Genomic DNA, 19,366 nt, shown 5'->3' on the forward strand with positions numbered 1-19,366 from the left:
TTAGTGGCTGCAGTGTTACATTTGAGTGAAGACAAATTGGACACAAATCATCTGGACCGCCGTCCAAAGGGGTAGGTGAGGGTAGCAAAGGTGTGGGGAAAGGCAGAGGGGAAGAGCAGATTAAAATATTTTGAAAAAAAGCTTCTGGCTGGCAGTTGAATCAAAACAACCCAGAGTATGGCTGCTCTGTCGTGGCTCAGTGTTCAAGAGGCTGGCCTCTCTATCTGCTCTGGCTTTGTTGCTGTCCTGAATTCAAGACCCTTTCATCCCCCTCCACTCTTCACTGCTGTCATCCCTTCCTCTCCATTCTCCACTCCGCCTCTCCGCTGAGCCTGTTACTACAGACCTGGGGATAGAGAAGAAACAACTTCAACATTGATAAACCCCCAATCAATCCTACAATCTATTGCTACTGTTTCTGTCAGTCAGTTTACCTCAGTGTTTGGGTGAATTTACATACCTTTCTTTTGTTCCCTGGATGCTGCATCATTTAAAGCCTCCAAAAGCTTGTCCAAAAAAGTCAAAGTGTCTATTCTATTCTACTGTTAGATTATATGTACAACAATGACATCCTCTTTTCTTCTCAGAAAACTCAACTATTCTAATTATCTCCAAAGTTTATTGCTTATGAATCTGTTCGCACAACCTCAGAGATTCGGCTTCTTCCCCAAGGCATGGTGTGGTGAAGGAACTGAGGGGCGATGTGGTGCGGAACTGAGGGGCGATGTGGTGCGGAACTGAGGGGCGATGTGGTGCGGAACTGAGGGGCGATGTGGTGCGGAACTGAGGGGCGATGTGGTGCGGAACTGAGGGGAGATGTGGTGCGGAACTGAGGGGCGGTGTGGTGTGGAACTGAGGGGCGGTGTGGTGCGGAACTGAGGGGCGATGTGGTGTAGAACTGAGGGGCGGTGTGGTGTAGAACTGAGGGGCGGTGTGGTGCGGAACTGAGGGGCGATGTGGTGCGGAACTGAGGGGCGATGTGGTGCGGAACTGAGGGGCGATGTGGTGCGGAACTGAGGGGCGATGTGGTGCGGAGCTGAGGGGCGATGTGGTGCGGAACTGAGGGGCGATGTGGTGCGGAACTGAGGGGCGATGTGGTGCGGAACTGAGGGGAGATGTGGTGCGGAACTGAGGGGCGATGTGGTGCGGAACTGAGGGGCGATGTGGTGCGGAACTGAGGGGCGATGTGGTGCGGAACTGAGGGGCGATGTGGTGCGGAACTGAGGGGAGATGTGGTGCGGAACTGAGGGGCGATGTGGTGCGGAACTGAGGGGCGATGTGGTGCGGAACTGAGGGGCGATGTGGTGCGGAACTGAGGGGCGATGTGGTGCGGAACTGAGGGGCGATGTGGTGCGGAACTGAGGGGCGATGTGGTGCGGAACTGAGGGGCGATGTGGTGCAGAACTGAGGGGCGATGTGGTGTAGAACTGAGGGGGCGATGTGGTGTAGAACTGAGGGGCGATGTGGTGTAGAACTGAGGGGCGATGTGGTGTAGAACTGAGGGGCGATGTGGTGTAGAACTGAGGGGCGATGTGGTGTAGAACTGAGGGGCGATGTGGTGTAGAACTGAGGGGCGATGTGGTGTAGAACTGAGGGGCGATGTGGTGTAGAACTGAGGGGCGATGTGGTGTGGAACTGAGGGGCGATGTGGTGCGGAACTGAGGGGCGATGTGGTGCGGAACTGAGTGGCGATGTGGTGCGGAACTGAGTGGCGATGTGGTGCGGAACTGAGGGGCGATGTGGTGCGGAACTGAGGGGCGATGTGGTGCGGAACTGAGGGGCGATGTGGTGCGGAACTGAGGGGCGATGTGGCGAGGAGCTGAGCGGCGGTGTGGTTCCTTGGTAAACACGTATTTTTCTGTTAAATTCAATATAAAGAGCCTGTCAAGAGAAGTTCTTTAATCCACTGCTAAAGTCACAACCAGCCAAACGGAAACCCCCCTGACCTCGGATACAAGAACCATTGAACAGAAGTCATTATTCTAACCGAGCTATTAGAATATGCTTTTGTAAATGAATGAAGATGTGAATGTTTCAGTCCGAGAATCTCTCTCTTCTGGCACTAGAGTCCTGCATCAGGCAACAACGTTGGTGGTCCAGGAGTTGAGAGAAAACTTGGAAAAATACAATGGCGCAATTACACTTGACATGTGGACTGACGATTTTAGGCAAGGTGGGCTTTTGGTTTCTCTCCCTCTAAAACCAGAAAGAAATCATTCTAAATACCAAACTGTCTTTATTTGCCTCTGTGTGGAAGAGTGATATCCCCTCTGTTGAAAGTGAGTATCTGAAATAGTGTTACATCTGCTCCTGCCATGCCCTCTACTGCTCATCCTGTGTCTCCTTGACCTGCCGCCACTCCCCAGTACCCTCTCCCTCTCTCTCTCTCTGTGTGTGATTGTGTGGCAGGAGACAGGTGTGCTGGAGTCAGAGCAGATCCCCACCAGCTGCAACCTGTTCCATAATCAAGACCTCTGCAAATACTCAGTCCTGCCACTTCCACGCTGCCAGATCGTAATCTCTGCTCAGTCAGTCTACGCTTCTAGCTGTTTGTTACTGTTAGGGCCTGTTATCCTGTTGGGCCTGTTTCCCTTGCCTGACGCTGTTTTCCTCTCAGTTCCGCCCACTCTGACTCTGGTTCCTGTCTCCAGTTCCACGTCTCCTCATCCTGCTACTCTGTCCTGGATTCCCCACTCTACTACTCCCTTGGATTCCCCTCCAGACCTGCTTAACCTGTCCCAACCCCTCTCGCTCCAGCCTCAGCCTCCGCACCTGGTTTCCTGCAACTCACCTGAGCTTCCCCTGGCCTGAACTCCATCTTCCCCCTGTGTTTCAATAACTTCCTTGGTTACTTCATCCCAGTCTCCTCGTCTGAGTCTGCTCTTGGGTTCCAATCCACGTAACAAACAGAGTCCTTCTTTGCTGAGGTGAAGAAGAGACTGAATGAGAGTCCAGCGAGGAGGGGGAAAAAGTTGCCCATATTTTCAAGATCTGTGCTTAAATGAAGCAGCTGTCTGGTTTGGTTTCTGGGTGAGAGGAAGAGTGAGGGTGAGATGCTTTGGTGACATTATGTTATGGACTGAGAACACTAGTACAGATAGGGAGAGACAAACTGAATCCCCACATAAAGTCTATTCTGTAGCTTGGAACACCAGTGCCCCCTGGAGACTAACTAGAGCACATGCAGTGTCTGATCATCAGCACCATCACTGGCTTGATGGACACAAATTATGAGGAAAAATAGTTTGCACAGCTAGAGGGAGAGGAGGAATTACTCATTGGGCAGTCTCCGCTGTCTTCTCTGATATACAATGTGTAGAACAGTGGGTGGGCTGAATACCCTGGTACCACTACACTAGACAGGTGCCAGGTTGGCCTGCAGTGTGAATACCCTGGTGCCACTCCACTAGACAGGGGCCAGGTTGGCCTGCAGTGGGAATACCCTGGTACCACTCCACTAGACAGGGGCCAGGTTGGCCTGCAGTGTGAATACCCTGGTGCCACTCCACTAGACAGGGGCCAGGTTGGCCTGCAGTGTGAATACCCTGGTGCCACTCCACTAGACAGGGGCCAGGTTGGCCTGCAGAGTGAATACCCTGGTACCACTCCACTAGACAGGTGCCAGGTTGACCTGCAGTGTGAATACCCTGGTGCCACTCCACTAGACAGGGGCCAGGTTGGCCTGCAGTGTGAATACCCTGGTGCCACTCCACTAGACAGGGGCCAGGTTGGCCTGCAGTGTGAATACCCTGGTGCCACTCCACTAGACAGGGGCCAGGTTGGCCTGCAGTGTGAATACCCTGGTGCCACTCCACTAGACAGGGGCCAGGTTGGCCTGCAGTGTGAATACCCTGGTGCCACTCCACTAGACAGGGGCCAGGTTGGCCTGCAGTGTGAATACCCTGGTGCCACTCCACTAGACAGGTGCCAGGTTGGCCTGCAGTGTGAATACCCTGGTGCCACTCCACTAGACAGGTGCCAGGTTGGCCTGCAGTGTGAATACCCTGGTGCCACTCCACTAGACAGGTGCCAGGTTGGCCTGCAGTGTGAATACCCTGGTGCCACTCCACTAGACAGGTGCCAGGTTGGCCTGCAGTGTGAATACCCTGGTACCACTCCACTACGTGATTGGCCTATCTGGCTTATATGATCGTGATGTCATAATGCTTCATGACAGTGTCATAAAGTGTATTTTCTTAGTCCAAGTCGGCGCCCCGGGACGTCTTCCTGGACACTCGGAGGTGGTTCCGGATGTCTCCACCGTTCCCGTGGAGTACCAGGATCTCCAGGAGGTGTTCAGCAAGTCCCGGGCCACTTCCCTTCTGCCCACCGCCCCTATGACTGCGGGATTGACCTTCTCCCTAGCACCACGCCGCCCCGGGGGCATCTGTACTTGCTGTCGGGACCTGAAACCAAGGCTATGGAGGACTACATTGGGGACTCCCTAGCCACTGGATTTATCCGTCCCTCTTCTCTCAGCGGCCATTACGAATATCTGGTCATGCCCGTTGGCCTCACCAATGCCCCTGCCGTGTTCCAGGCTCTGGTGAATGACGTTCTTCGCAACATGCTGAACCGGTTCGTTCTCGTCTACATTGATGACATCCTCGTCTTCTCCCGCTCCCCCCAAGAACACGTGCTCCATATCCGGCAGGTTCTCCAGCACCTTCTGGAGAACCAGTTGTTCGTTAAGGCGGAAAAGTGCGAGTTCCATCGCTCCACCATTCCCTTTCTGGGCTACATCATCTCTGCTGGGAGTGTCCAGATGGATCCCGAGAAGGTGAAAGCGGTGGTGGATTGGCCTCAGCCTACGTTCAGGGTGCAGCTGCAGTGCTTCCTGGGGCTCGCCAACTTTTATCGCCGCTTTATCCGAGGTTACAGCACCCTGGCCTTCCCCCTGTCTGCACTCACTTCTACCAAGGTTCCGTTCACATGGTCCTCTGCCGCTGACCGGGCATTCCGGGACCTTTAACACCGCTTCACCACGGTTCTGATCCTGGTTCATCTGGACCCTTCCCGTTAGTTCATAGTGGATGCTTCAGATGTTGGAGTTGGGCTGTTCTGTCCCAACGTTCTGCCCTGGACCTTAAGCTGCATCCCTCCTCAAGACCACCTCCAGGTATCGACGACAAGAGGATCGCCATCGGACCCCGGCTCCCCGGTATCATCTCGGGATCTGCCCCTCCGGGTGGAATCCTGCAAACTCTCCCCCCGGTTTATTGGCCCGTTCCTCATCTCCAAGATCATAGCCCCTTTGCTGTTCTTTGCTGTTCTTTGCTCTCCTGTTGCCCTGTACCCTTCGTATACATCCCACCTTTCATGTGTCCAGAGTCAAACCCATGTCTCACAGCCCTTTGTCTCCCGTTTGTTCAAGTCAACCAGAGTTGAATGTCTCAGCTCCTGCTTTTCCCCAGTCTCTCTTTCCTCGCCCTCCTGTTTTGACCCCTGCCTGTCCTGACTCTGAGCCCGCCTGCCTGACCACTCTGCCTGCCCCTGACCCTGCCTGCCGACCTGTACCGTTGCCCCCCTCTGGAATACCGGCCTCTGTCTTACCCTGTCCCTGCCTGCCATCCGGTACCATTGCCCCACCTCTGGTTTACTGACCCTGCCTGCCTTGACCTGTCTATTGCCTGCCCTTGTTGGAATATTAAACTATTGATTATTGTGTGGTCTGCATCTGGGTCTTACCTTCATACCTGATATGTGTGACCTGTTGCCACAAGAAAAGGGCAACCTGTTATGAGTGTGTATCGGAGGCGAAGTCAGGTGCAGGAGAGCAAAGTGTAGTGAACAGGCACACTTTTTATTCCGGTCAAAAGACAGCACAAAAATAACAAAATGTGCCCAAAACACAGAACATAGACAAAAAGTAATGTAACAATATCCACAATCTCAAAATACACATAACACAAACAATCCTACACAAAGACATGGGGAACAGAGAGATAAATACATATGGATTGATTGGGGAATGAAAACCAGGTGTGCAGGGAACAAGACAAAACAAATGGATACATGAAAAATGGAGCGGCGATGGCTAGAAAGCCGGTGACGTTGACCGCCGAACCCCGACCGAACAAGGCGGAAGTCGTGACACAGCCAGTAAAGACCCAACACCATTGTAAATATAGCCCATATTTATGTTTATTTATTTTTCCCTTTTGTACTTTAAATATTTGCACATCGTTACAATACTGTATACAGACATAATGACATTTGAAATGTCTCTATTCCTTTGGATGTTTTGTGAGTGTAACATTTATTGTTAATTTTTGTATTGTTTATTATCTATTTTACTTGCTTTGGCATATGTTTCCCATGCCAAGAAAGCCCCTTACATTTAAATTGAGAGAGAGAGACAGAGAGAAATAGAGAGAGAGAGAGAGACAACTAACTTATGAGTAAAGGGTGTATAAATGGTCTACAGAGAGTGCTTTGAAATAATTGAGTTTTTTTGCCCTCATTATTCATTAAGTCCATTCAGAAAGTATTTATACACTTTGACTTATTAAATATTATGTGTGTTACAGACTGAATTCAAAATGGATTCAAATTATATTTTTTCTCACCCATCTTCACACAATACATCCCACAATAAGTGAAAACATGTTTTTAGAAATGTTTGCTGATGAATGGAAAATGAAATACAGAAATATTCACACTCCTGAGTCTATACTTTGTAGAATAACTTTTGGCAGCGATTACAGCTGTGAGTCTTTCTGGGTAAGTCTCAAAGAGCTTTCCACACCTGCATTGTGCAACATTTGCCCATTATTCTTTTTTAAATTCTTCAAGCTCTGTCAAATTGGTTGTTGAACAATACAGACATTTTCAGGTCTTGCCATAGAACTGACAGTAGCCTAGTAGTTTATATAGATGTGTGAATGTTATGGTTAAGACATTTAGGTTTACATGTACACAGTGCCATGGAACGATAGAAGTGATTTATGTTTCTGACCCGAACCTACTTAGAAATATTGTAGTCGGTTTAAATAAGGATCAGACCCTTTAAAAAAAAAAAAATTGTGTGCCTAAAATGACAAACCCAAATCTAACTGCCTGTAGCTCAGGACCTGAAGCAAGGACATGCATATTCTTGATACCATTTGGAAGGAAACACTTTTAAGTTTGTGGAAATGTGAAGTTAATGTTGGAGAATATAACACATTTGATCTGGTAAAAGATAATACAATGAAAAAAAAAACATAATACAAACAAAAATCCAGAGACAGCAGTGGGGTCAAACTGTAGAACCCAGTTCCTACATTTCAATATAAAAATTGATTTTATCAAACAAAACTATACATTTTATCTCTGGGACCCTCAGGATGACAAATCAGAGCAAGATTACTGAATGTAAGTACATTATTTACCTTCAGAGGTGAATGTATCAAACCAGTTGCTGTGATAAATGTTTTGTTATTGTGAATTATCCTTAAACAATAGCATGGTATTGTTTTGCTGTAATAGCTACTGTAAATTGGAATTTAAGCTTTCTGACGATGTAAGACATGTCTATGTCCTGGAAGGTTGGCTGTTGTTTACAACTTAATTCTAGTCACATTATCGTATATTGAGCAATAACTGTCCAAAGCAGATTGGTTTTTAATCAAATTAAACAGAAAACAATCAAACGTATTAGAAACATGGTGAGAACGTAGGCTAAATCAAATCAAATGTATTTATAAAGCCCTTCTTACATCACCTGATATCTCAAAGTGCTGTACAGAAACCCTACATGGCTCTAATTCAAAATATGATCTGTTAAATGGTTCCATGATGTCTATAAAACATGACATTTGTGAGCAGTGTAACCAGTGTGGAAATTCCCCCGTTCTCTTTATATTGGATCTTTATCCAGCTCCTGTGAACAGTTTGGATGTGCTTAACACCCTCCATAGTCTAAGTTTCCTTGTCTGTATTTCACGGCCACGGCGCCATCGACTGTATTTAGACTAGGACTCTATTTTCGGCTGGCGTTCAAGGCGATGGGCCGGGGAATATTTGAGGTGTGTCCTTAAAATCATGATCCAAAGTGCTAATTTCAGGCAGCGCTGATAGGCATATTTCAGACCAATCACAAGCTGGTTTTAGCGGTAACGCGGTTGGTTATGGCATTCATTTTGACAGCAGAAACGCAGCCAATCCAGCCGTCACAACATGCCCATGTGTGCATGGAACAAGAGAAGCCGAATGTGCTTTTGCTGCCTGTATACTTCCTATTTAGAAACATAAACTGTTTTTTTAACTTCCATTTTGTTTATTTGATTAAAAACCAAGCCTCCTCTCAATGAAGGCTTTTTTATGTCTGCCCAATGCAGTCGTGAAGTAGTCAAGACTATCGATAAAGGGTTTGGCTCCTGAGACCACTTGGAAATAAATCTTAAAATCACCAAAGCTTTATTAAAATACCAAGTTTGAGCGGAGTAAATCAACCATTTCCTGCATATTATGCAAGGACATGCATATTTGACCAATCACCCACTTTTTCTGCATAAAACAGACCAATCACCGCAGTACAAAAAAAACAGGGCTCACAACTTCAACCAATCACCGCATTTACAACGTCAGATGGTTGAATCAAGCCACACGTCAACAACGTTTTCCCTCGTCATCGCATTTGTGACAAAATCACAGAATTGCCGTAGAAAAAAATCTAGCATTTTTCACCAAATATCACCAACATTCCCCGCAAAATCTCGAAGGGACCGCTAAACGGTCGAGTCATCCGTATCGCGGCGACTGAATTCACGGTAAACGCTGCATTCGTCGGATCAATTGGAAGCTCTGAGACTCACAGCTGTAATCGTTGCCAAAAGTGCTCCTAAAATGTATTGACACAAGGCTGTGAATACTTATGTCCAATAGATATTTCATTTTCAATTTATTAGCAAACATTTCTAGAAACATGTTTTCACTTTGTCATTATAGGGTATTGTGTGTAGATGGGTGAATAAAAGATTGAATCCATTTTGAATTCAGGCTGTAACAACAGAATACGCAGTGTGTCAAGGGGTATCAGTACTTTATGAAGGCGCTGTAACTGCCATATAACAACTAGACCGAGACTGCCCCCATGTGTTACAGAGTATACATCGACATACAGGCTTTATAATCTTAATAGTATATAAAATCACCTTAACAACATTGGTGTTGGACATTTATTTCATACGCTCTTTATACAGTACGCGTCTGTAACATTTCATTCAAAATCACGTTAATTAAAAATAAAAAGAGCACACAAGATGCGTAGTTGTGAAAAGACTTGCTACATTAGGAAGAAACCATATGAGTACCCATCTTCCTGTAAGAACATTCAATGTTTTGTTTTCATTTACTTTTAAATAAACTCCATGATTCTGTCAATGTGCCCTTGCTATAAGTAGAAAGTTAAAAAGTAGAAATGATCACAATAAAATGGACATAATTTCAACTCTGTACATGTTGTGATTACTAACCAGATCAGTCACCCAATACAGTCTAAATTCACAATCGCTGCTGTCTTTGTCTGTTCCTCAGGCTAGAACGGATGGGGAAACAATATTTGTATATAGTATATATATATATATCATTGTATATAGACTTATTTTTCTACTGTATTATTGACTGTATGTTTGTTTATTCCATGTGTAACTCTGTTGTTGTTGTACGTGTCGAACTGCTTTGCTTTATCTTGGCCAGGTCGCAATTGTAAATGAGAATTTGTTCTCAACTTGCCTACCTGGTTAAATAAAGGTGAAAAAAATAAAAATATTTGTCCCATAATGCCCCTTCATCCTGGAACATGCTTCAGAAGATCGTAAAGTTAGGGGAGTTAGTGTCCTTGTCTGTTTTTAAGACTCTGATCGACAACACTGTTTGTGACAACTACAGTTGTTTCTAATCTTCAATTGTATCTTTAACTTGTGACACTTTGTCTTTTGTGTTCATTTGGTATTTTTCTGTAATATTTTATGGACACGGCTTCTATTTCCCTGTTTAGCACTCTTGCCAGGTCGCCCTTGAAAATAGTTTTTTAAAACTTAAAAATGGGTCTTAACTGGTTAAATAAAGGTTTAAAAAATAAAATAAGTACACCTTGGGTTCAGCATTAGAATTGTGTGGTGGACCCAAACATTTTTCCTACATATAATATTAACATTTACCCTCTTTTCCATGTAAATCACCAACTTTTAAAAAGTTATCACATTTGAGAAACCGTACAGCAGAAACAAAAGTGAAAAGATAAGTGCTAAAACATTCCTGAGAAATACAGTATGGTTACCGCCTCAGTTGAGGCATGACATCACTATGCGCCGTCTTGAATAGAACGTGTGTCTATGCTGACATCACTGTTTTCCCAAAGCATTTCAAGCCACTCTACCCTACAACATTTCATACAGTTTTCTGTTGTAATCCAGTTTGGTTTCCGAGCAGGTACTTTTTCAGGATCGTAGCAATCTCTTTGGCATTTTGTCGGTTTGCAGGCGACTGCGACAGCATTTTACTGATGAGTTTATGCTGCAGCAGAAAACATATGGGACAAAATGAAGATACTGTGTACTCACTCTAAAACAAGTTGTATAGACAGGCAAACGGACAGTTGTCACCACTCCTTACCTCTAAGATAAACTTCTCACGGAAGTCAGAAGGAAATGTCTGTGTCCGCAGGCTCTGGAACACCTGTGATTAAATGGGGCAGAACTCCAGAGTAAGAAGCGATGCTTTAGAAGTCAATAGCTAGATTTCCATCCAATTGCCGACAGATTTTCATGCAAATATTCTAAAATCTGCATAAACATGGCAGGGGGGGCTTACACGATGATGATAGCGGAGGGGGGGGGGTTACACGATGATGATAGCGGAGGGGGGGGGGGGGGGGTTACACGATGATGATAGCGGAGGGGGGGGGGGGGGTTACACGATGATGATAGCAGAGGGGGGGGGGGGGGTTACACGATGATGATAGCGGAGGGGGGGGGGGGGGGTTACACGATGATGATAGCGGAGGGGGGGGGGGGGTTACACGATGATGAAAGCGGAGGGGGGGGGGGGTTACACGATGATGAAAGCGGAGGGGGGGGTTACACGATGATGAAAGCGGAGGGGGGGGGGGGGTTACACGATGATGGTAGCGGACGGGCATGGTTTAACATGACACAGAACCAGATGTGAAAGCTACTGGGCGGTGTTTAACATGACACAGAACCAGACGTGAAAGCTACTGGGCGGTGTTTAACATGACACAGAACCAGACGTGAAAGCTACTGGGCGGTGTTTAACATGACACAGAACCAGATGTGAAAGCTACTGGGCGGTGTTTAACATGACACAGAACCAGATGTGAAAGCTACTGGGCGGTGTTTAACATGACACAGAACCAGATGTGAAAGCTACTGGGCGGTGTTTAACATGACACAGAACCAGATGTGAAAGCTACTGGGCAGTGTGCTCACCTTGCTCTTCTCTGAGACAGTGGACATGAACCACAGGAGTTCAAACAATATCAGTCCCAGAGAGAATATATCCGTTTTCTCATCATATTTCCCCCCAGTCTCCTGGAAATACAAAAGTAATTTGTGGTTTGAGAGAGAATAACTAAATAGGAGTTCTTATGGACATGGCAAGACGTAAAATGTATGCACCCATGACTAAATCGCTTTTGATAAAAGCATCTGCTAAATGGCATATATTATGGCTAGACCAATCATTTTGTTGAGCTGAAAATATGATTGATTGGCTAAACAAAACTCCATTACCTGCTCAGGGCTCATGTAAAATGGTGTTCCTTTGTTGACAGTCCTGTACATTGATGCTTCACCCAGAGTGGTGATTGTGGTCACAAGACCAAAGTCTCCGATCTTCACAATGCCATCACTTCCAAACAATATGTTCTCTGGCTAAAAAAAGAAAGAGATCACATTTATTAGGCGTCATTTTTCCATAAATGTCATAAATAATGTGGTTAACTTGGCATCTGAAAAACACAGGAAGACAGATTCTCACAAATACCTTTAAGTCTCTGTGAATAAGTCCTTCAGAGTGGATGTATTCCACTCCACAAACCATTTGCTGAAATATTCCAAGTGCCTCGTCCTTGCTTCTACCCTCATTTATGTTGATCCAGTCCTTCAGTGTCCCTCCCTCACAGAACTCCATCTGAATGAACAAACAAGGCCAGTCCCCATTTCTGAAGAAACAACAACCCACAAATACAGAAGTCAAGAAACTTTCTCAGGGACATTCAGTCAACTGAATTGATAAATACACACATAACGGTAAAGTGATTCACCTTGAGCTGGAATCAGTCATTGAGTGGTTTGCTTGATCTTCGCTGTCTGTTTCAGACAGGTCTAAATCTGATTGATTTGTTACATGTGTAGATCCATCTCCCTGGTCTGAATAATTGTCAGAATCTTCTGAGATTCTAGACTGGACCGACGACCTAAGAGTTGAACACAATAATATGCTCCTGAATTTAACATTTTTTGATGATCACAAATTAATGAATCTAAATGGCAAAATTAGATTTAATAATACTGTCTTTACTAACTCTGTGCTGTAGTCTCCATCGACCCAATTGGCATACTCAGGCCAAGTCGTATAGTAGCGAACAATGTTAGAATGTTCCAAGGTAGCCAGTGCTTTCACTTCACGATTTGCTTCTCTGTAAGAGACAGGATCATAATTACAACATGTAAATGAACATCTGATAGTTGCTAATGAGCATCAACTATAGCATACAGAAGACACACAACAAGGTAAGAGGGATACACACTATTCATAACACGTTTAGGAGGAACAAAATGGGGATAGTAACGTCTTAGCCAATGACTGTATATATGAATGGACAAAGCCATTGATCACGTGACCATTCATTCCTATGTGAAGGCTCAAAACGGAAGCCAAAGCCGTGTTCGAATACCCATACTAACATACTCTATTTTTTTTTATAGCTAACCTAAGAATGACGGGAATAATCATGTCAATAAACGTTGGCTAGTTAGATAGCCTATAGTTAACATACTGGCAAGTTTGATGTATAACTACTAACATTAGGTAGCTAGCTAACATACCGGTACATACTGCTGTGATGATATGCTGTGGTTCGTAAGTACAGCGTAGCTAACATACCGGTACATACTGCTGTAATGATATGCTATGTGGTTCGTCAGGACAGCGTAGCTAACATACCGGTACATACTGCTGTAATAATATGCTATGTGGTTCGTCAGGACAGCGTAGCTAACATACCGGTACATACTGCTGTAATGATATGCTATGTGGTTCGTCAGGACAGCGTAGCTAACATACCGGTACATACTGCTGTAATGATATGCTGTGGTTCGTAAGTACAGCGTAGCTAACATACCGGTACATACTGCTGTAATAATATGCTATGTGGTTCGTCAGGATAGCGTAGCTAATATACTGGTACATACTGCTGTAATGCTATGCTGTGGTTCGTAAGGATAGCGTAGCTAACAAATTGTCAGCCAACATAACGTGTAACTTATTTGAAAAGTAATTACTTTATTACATTGCTCAACATTTGTCATAATTAGTTAAAGCAATGAATTTGTATGCTCTTTCGTACTTCGGCTGCATATTCTCCGCCATTTTCTTCAAATCTGAAAACGATGTGAAGCCACGACCATTTCCTGAAGAATTGCATTATGGGCCCTAAAGTACAGAAATCGTGTCCCCTGCTTGTATACTTCATATTTTGGCGAATTTAGTATGACATCCGGGAACTTCTGGCATACTAACTACATCCATACTACGACCAATAGGTATACTATATACTCAATTCACATCACAAATAGTACAGTTAGTATGAGTATTCGAACACAGCTCATATGAAAACATGGCATCTCATAGAAACATAACATGCAGATTGAGCTACTCCAGGAAGTGACGTTGCAGGCTAGCTCAGTGCTGCCACCTCTGAGTAACTCATGTTGAAGGCCGACCGGGGCACTGCAGGCTGCCATTAGCAACTAAACTATCCATATAACTTCTTCTGTGTGTGATTTTAAAATAAATCGGTTGAAGGACATCTGGTGTATTAGAAGCAACTATTGGTAAACAATTGTCTTTGAATTATGTTTTTTCAAGGTTCTCCACATGGAAAAATGGCAATCTATTTGATTTGACCATAATGGAGATCCTGTTTTCCTGCTGCAGTACCACATTCGGCCTTTAACTTTGTGGCTTCAACGAAGGGGCAGCACTGAGTTAGCCTGCAGTACCATATTCGGCCTTTAACTTTGTGGATTCAACGAGGGGGCAGTCTTTCTCCTCTGGTCTTACCCCATATTCTGCACAATCTTCACGGCGTACGTTTTTCCATCCAATTTGTGTTGGGCTTTAGTGACACACCCAAAGCCTCCTGCACCCAGAACACTCAATAATTTGAAATCTTCGGAAAACCTGAAATCAAAACATAATTCAGTTCTTGAGTATTATAATAGTGAGGGTAGCCTATGGTGAATGTTTTAATAGTGAGGGTAGAAAATAGGTAATATGCGTTTTTCTCTCTTTATTCACAGGTGAATGGGATCTTAGTACTATTGGTCAGGTGGTCCTATTGGTTACCCAGGAACAGGTTGATGAATAAAGACATAATAATAAGGGTAAATAAAGGTCTACCTGGAGCTTTCAGTCAGTCTGATGGAAATATCTTGATCATAACTGGAGAAAAAGAGAGAACACTTTCAAATTCACCCGCCCCATATATATATATATCAATTAGAAACTCCTTCCCCAAATATATATTTATATATATCAATTAAAAACTCCTTCCCCAAATATATATATATATATCAATTAAAAACTCCTTCCCCAAATATATATATATCAATTAAAAACTCCTTCCCCAAATATATATATATATATATATATCAATTAAAAACTCCTTCCCCAAATATATATATCAATTAAAAACTCCTTCCCCAAATATATATATATCAATTAAAAACTCCTTCCCCAAATATATATATATATATCAATTAAAAACTCCTTCCCCAAATATATATATATATATATATATATCAATTAAAAACTCCTTCCCCAAATATATATATATATCAATTAAAAACTCCTTCCCCAAATATATATATATATATCAATTAAAAACTCCTTCCCCAAATATATATATATATATCAATTAAAAACTCCTTCCCCAAATATATATATATATCAATTAAAAACTCCTTCCCCAAATATATATATATATATATATCAATTAAAAACTCCTTCCCCAAATATATATATATATATATATCAATTAAAAACTCCTTCCCCAAATATGTCAATTAAAAACTCCTTCCCCAAATATATATATATATCAATTAAAAACTCCTTCCCCAAATATATATCAATTAAAAACTCCTTCCCCAAATACACTGCTCAAAAAAATAAAGGGAACACTTAAACAACACAATGTAACTCCAAGTCAATCACACTTCTGTGAAATCAAACTGTCCACTTAGGAAGCAACACTGATTGACAATAAATTTCACATGCTGTTGTGCAAATGGAATAGACAAAAGGTGGAAATTATAGGCAATTAGCAAGACACCCTCAATAAAGGAGTGATTCTGCAGGTGGTGACCACAGACCACTTCTCAGTTCCTATGCTTCCTGGCTGATGTTTTGGTCACTTTTGAATGCTGGCTGTGCTTTCACTCTAGTGGTAGCATGAGACGGAGTCTACAACCCACACAAGTGGCTCAGGTAGTGCAGCTCATCCAGGATGGCACATCAATGCGAGCTGTGGCAAGAAGGTTTGTTGTGTGTCAGCGTAGTGTCCAGAGCATGGAGGCACTACCAGGAGACAGGCCAGTACATCAGGAGACGTGGAGGAGGCCGTAGGAGGGCAACAACCCAGCAGCAGGACCGCTACCTCCGCCTTTGAGCAGGAGGAGCAATGCCAGAGCCCTGCAAAATGACCTCCAGCAGGCCACAAATGTGCATGTGTCTGCTCAAACGGTCAGAAACAGACTCCATGAGGGTGGTATGAGGGCCCGACGTCCACAGGTGGGGGTTGTGCTTACAGCCCAACACCGTGCAGGACGTTTGGCATTTGCCAGAGAACACCAAGATTGGCAAATTCACCACTGGCGCCCTGTGCTCTTCACAGATGAAAGCAGGTTCACACTGAGCACATGTGACAGACGTGACAGAGTCTGGAGATGCCGTGGAGAACGTTCTGCTGCCTGCAACATCCTCCAGCATGACCGGTTTGGCAGTGGGTCAGTCATGGTGTGGGGTGGCATTTCTTTGTGGGGCCGCACAGCCCTCCATGTGCTCGCCAGAGGTAGCTTGACTCCCATTAGGTACCGAGATGAGATCCTCAGAGCCCTTGTGAGACCATATGCTGACACATGCACATTTGTGGCCTGCTGGAGGTCATTTTGCAGAGCTCTGGCAGTGCTCCTCCTGCTCAAAGGCGGAGGTAGCGGTCCTGCTGCTGGGTTGTTGCCCTCCTACGGTCTCCTCCACGTCTCCTGATGTACTGGCCTGTCTCCTGGTAGCGCCTCCATGCTCTGGACACTACGCTGACAGACACAACAAACCTTCTTGACAGAGCTCGCATTGATGTGCCATCCTGGATGAGCTGCACTACCTGAGCCACTTGAGTGGGTTGTAGACTCCGTCTCATGCTACCACTAGAGTGAAAGCATCGCCAGCATTCAAAAGTGACCAAAACATCAGCCAGGAAGCATAGGAACTGAGAAGTGGTCTGTGGTCACCACCTGCAGAACCACTCCTTTATTGGGGGTGTCTTGTTAATTGCCTATAATTTCCACCTGTTGTCTATTCCATTTGCACAACAGCATGTGCAATTTATTGTCAATCAGTTTTGCTTCCTAAGTGGACAGTTTGATTTCACAGAAGTGTGATTGACTTGGAGTTACATTGTGTTGTTTAAGTGTTCCCTTTATTTTCTTGAGCAGTGTATATGTTTTTTTCCCTATGTGTGCCACATTCACAGACTTACCTCTTGTAATTAATAAGCTCTCCTCCCCCGCTTGCTTCATCCTTAATTTTCCACAATTTCTCTCCCAACTTTTCTGCCTTGCCGCTACTTTGCAAGTCATAAAGATGCTTATTCACACATTTTCTTGATTGGCCCAATTCTCTGGCAATTTGTTGCACACTCATCCCTCTTCCATCACTCTTTGACGTCAGCACCCTCCTCAGTTCCTCCTCTGTGATGCCAGGGGTCTCAGAAGGACTAGGCACTCGATCTGACTCTGGAACACTCACAGAGACAGACGCCACCCCTGGTTTCTCCACAGACCAGACTGGTGGAATGTCTGGTGTTACATAAAGAAGTCCAGCTTTGTTTAAAGCGTACAGGACACTGTTTACATCCTTGGCCTTCTTTAGTCCAACAGCCTTCGCTATCTGGAGGGCAGTGGATCCTTGTTTCTTCACCTTTAAAAAGGTACATATTCTCTCCTTCAAGTCCAACTGGTCTCCTTGCTGGTTGTCACAGGACATAGTCACTAGAATGTTGAAGCATGGGAGTAAAGGATAAAGGAAACATGACAGACTTTAGCCAGTTGATGTTCAGTGTACAAGTTACAATTATGAAATCATTGTCATATACTGTTGGAAGTTAGCCTGTTGGAACCAGCCTGATTGCTGTGTCAACTTAATAAGGGATACTTAGATTTTGGCAATGAAGGCCTTTATCTACTTCCCCAGAGTCAGGTGAACTCTGGGTACCATTTGTATGTGTCTGCATCCAGTATGAAGAACATTAGAGGTAGTTTCACTAGCCAATGCTAACTAGCGTTAGCGGAAAGACTGGAAGTCTATGGTATCTAATAGCAAGCTAGAAGTTACCATAGACATCCAGTCATTGCGCTAACGCTAGTTAGCAACTTCCTCCAAACTGCACACAGACATACAAATGATATCCACGAGTTCATCTGACTCAAAGGAAGTAGTAGGGCTTCATTGCCAAAATCCGGAATGAAATAGAATGTTGAACACAGCAATCGGGCTGATTCCACCAGTCAGTATGTTGGAAACCTCTGAGCATAAAATACACAGTTCATGCTTTTCAACCATAAATAATACAAACTGCTGAAAAGCAGCTATTCGTTTTACAAGTTATTACTAATACAAACAGCTATATACAGTTTAATGTATGTATTAATGTAATCAGTGTGAAACATGAATACTTGAGCAGTATTTCTAAAATGGTCTCATAACTAACCTATAGTAGCTAACCTATAGGATCCCTCATGGTAAACAGGTAAGGTCGTATTTCATATAAATAAACAGATTTGAACTTTACATTTATAGAAGTACTCGGGTCTACGTCGGATTTCGTCTTACCTTCGAGGTGACGAGATAGATGACTTGCGAGTGTTCCCTTTTCGGTCATGCCTAGATGGGATCCAGCTTTTGTCAAATTCAGGTCATAAGCATAATTTGTTTTGCATTTTAGCTAACCCTAACTCCTTTCCTAATCTTTTCCTACTTCTCATAACCTGTCACTACTAACCTGCTGCGTCAATTCTCCTAACCTGCTGTGTCAGCTGCATCAATTCTCCTAAACCTGCTTCAAAAAGTCAAATCTGACAAAAACTTCATCCATTCTAGCCATTACCCTTCTTTTCTAGTTCTACACCCCGGAAATGAGTTACCTCTTCGTTCAGCCACCCCTATGGCGAAAATGAATGTGGAGAGAATAGGGTTTAGGAATAAACGCCCAAAATAAGGTCTGAGATTAACACAGGTTTTGGAGATCTTATACTTATTTTTTTGTATGAGATAGGAGTCAGCTAACATGACCTTTATGAATTAGGAAGACTTTATGTGCTTTAAAAAAAATATACAATTCTAAATTCACAAAAAGTGACGTTAATCGATTAAGATTATCCCACAGAGCAAAAAGTATAAAATCTTCTAAACCTGTGTTTACCACGTACCCAATTTATTTTCGTCGTTTATCCAAAAACGCCATTCATTTTCTCCATAGGATCTGTCCAATGAACCATGACGGAGTTAGTGCCTACAAAAAGACGCCATTACTATCTCTGTAGTGTCCTGTAGACAATTTCGTTTTCGATTCGCCTGAAAACAGAACTGAAACTGATATGAGTGTCAGCCTGTGATTAGCCTGAACAGCTGCTAGTGGTCGCTATTGACCATATAAAATAAAGGCAAATAGCGCCACCTAGCGGCTGTTCAGGCTACCTCTTACTCTGCCATTATTTTAGGCAAATGTCCACTGTTATTACTTAGATAGTATGTCTATTTTGAGTTAAATGAAATTCCTGACTAACACATGCATTCTTATCAAATAGGGTTACCTGCTTTTCACAATCCCCAAATCCAGAACAAATACAGTATTCTATAGAGC

At 44.0% G+C, this 19,366-nt stretch overlaps 1 protein-coding gene across 3 annotated transcripts; it reads right to left on the reverse strand.

Annotated features, from left to right (window-relative positions):
* Nucleotides 1-9,655: 9,655 nt before the first annotated feature.
* On the reverse strand, nt 9,656-18,682 carry LOC120046045 (eukaryotic translation initiation factor 2-alpha kinase-like). 3 transcript variants are annotated; one of them, XM_038990955.1, is made up of 11 exons: nt 18,337-18,682; nt 16,985-17,495; nt 14,632-14,673; nt 14,293-14,412; nt 12,533-12,646; nt 12,272-12,424; nt 11,992-12,169; nt 11,739-11,879; nt 11,436-11,537; nt 10,600-10,662; nt 9,656-10,500 (listed from the first exon to the last, which is right to left on the reverse strand). In XM_038990955.1, the coding sequence occupies exons 1-11, from the start codon at nt 18,383-18,385 to the stop codon at nt 10,375-10,377; spliced, it is 1,599 nt and encodes a 532-aa protein (XP_038846883.1). In that variant the 5' UTR covers nt 18,386-18,682; the 3' UTR covers nt 9,656-10,374. The 3 variants fall into 3 exon arrangements, with proteins under 3 accessions (XP_038846883.1, XP_038846884.1, XP_038846885.1); XM_038990956.1 differs by having other exon boundaries at nt 18,296-18,345; XM_038990957.1 differs by lacking the exon at nt 18,337-18,682 and adding an exon at nt 18,215-18,287.
* Nucleotides 18,683-19,366: the final 684 nt, after the last annotated feature.

Source organism: Salvelinus namaycush, chromosome 4 (assembly GCF_016432855.1).
Source record: "Salvelinus namaycush isolate Seneca chromosome 4, SaNama_1.0, whole genome shotgun sequence".
Classification (NCBI taxonomy): domain Eukaryota; kingdom Metazoa; phylum Chordata; class Actinopteri; order Salmoniformes; family Salmonidae; genus Salvelinus; species Salvelinus namaycush.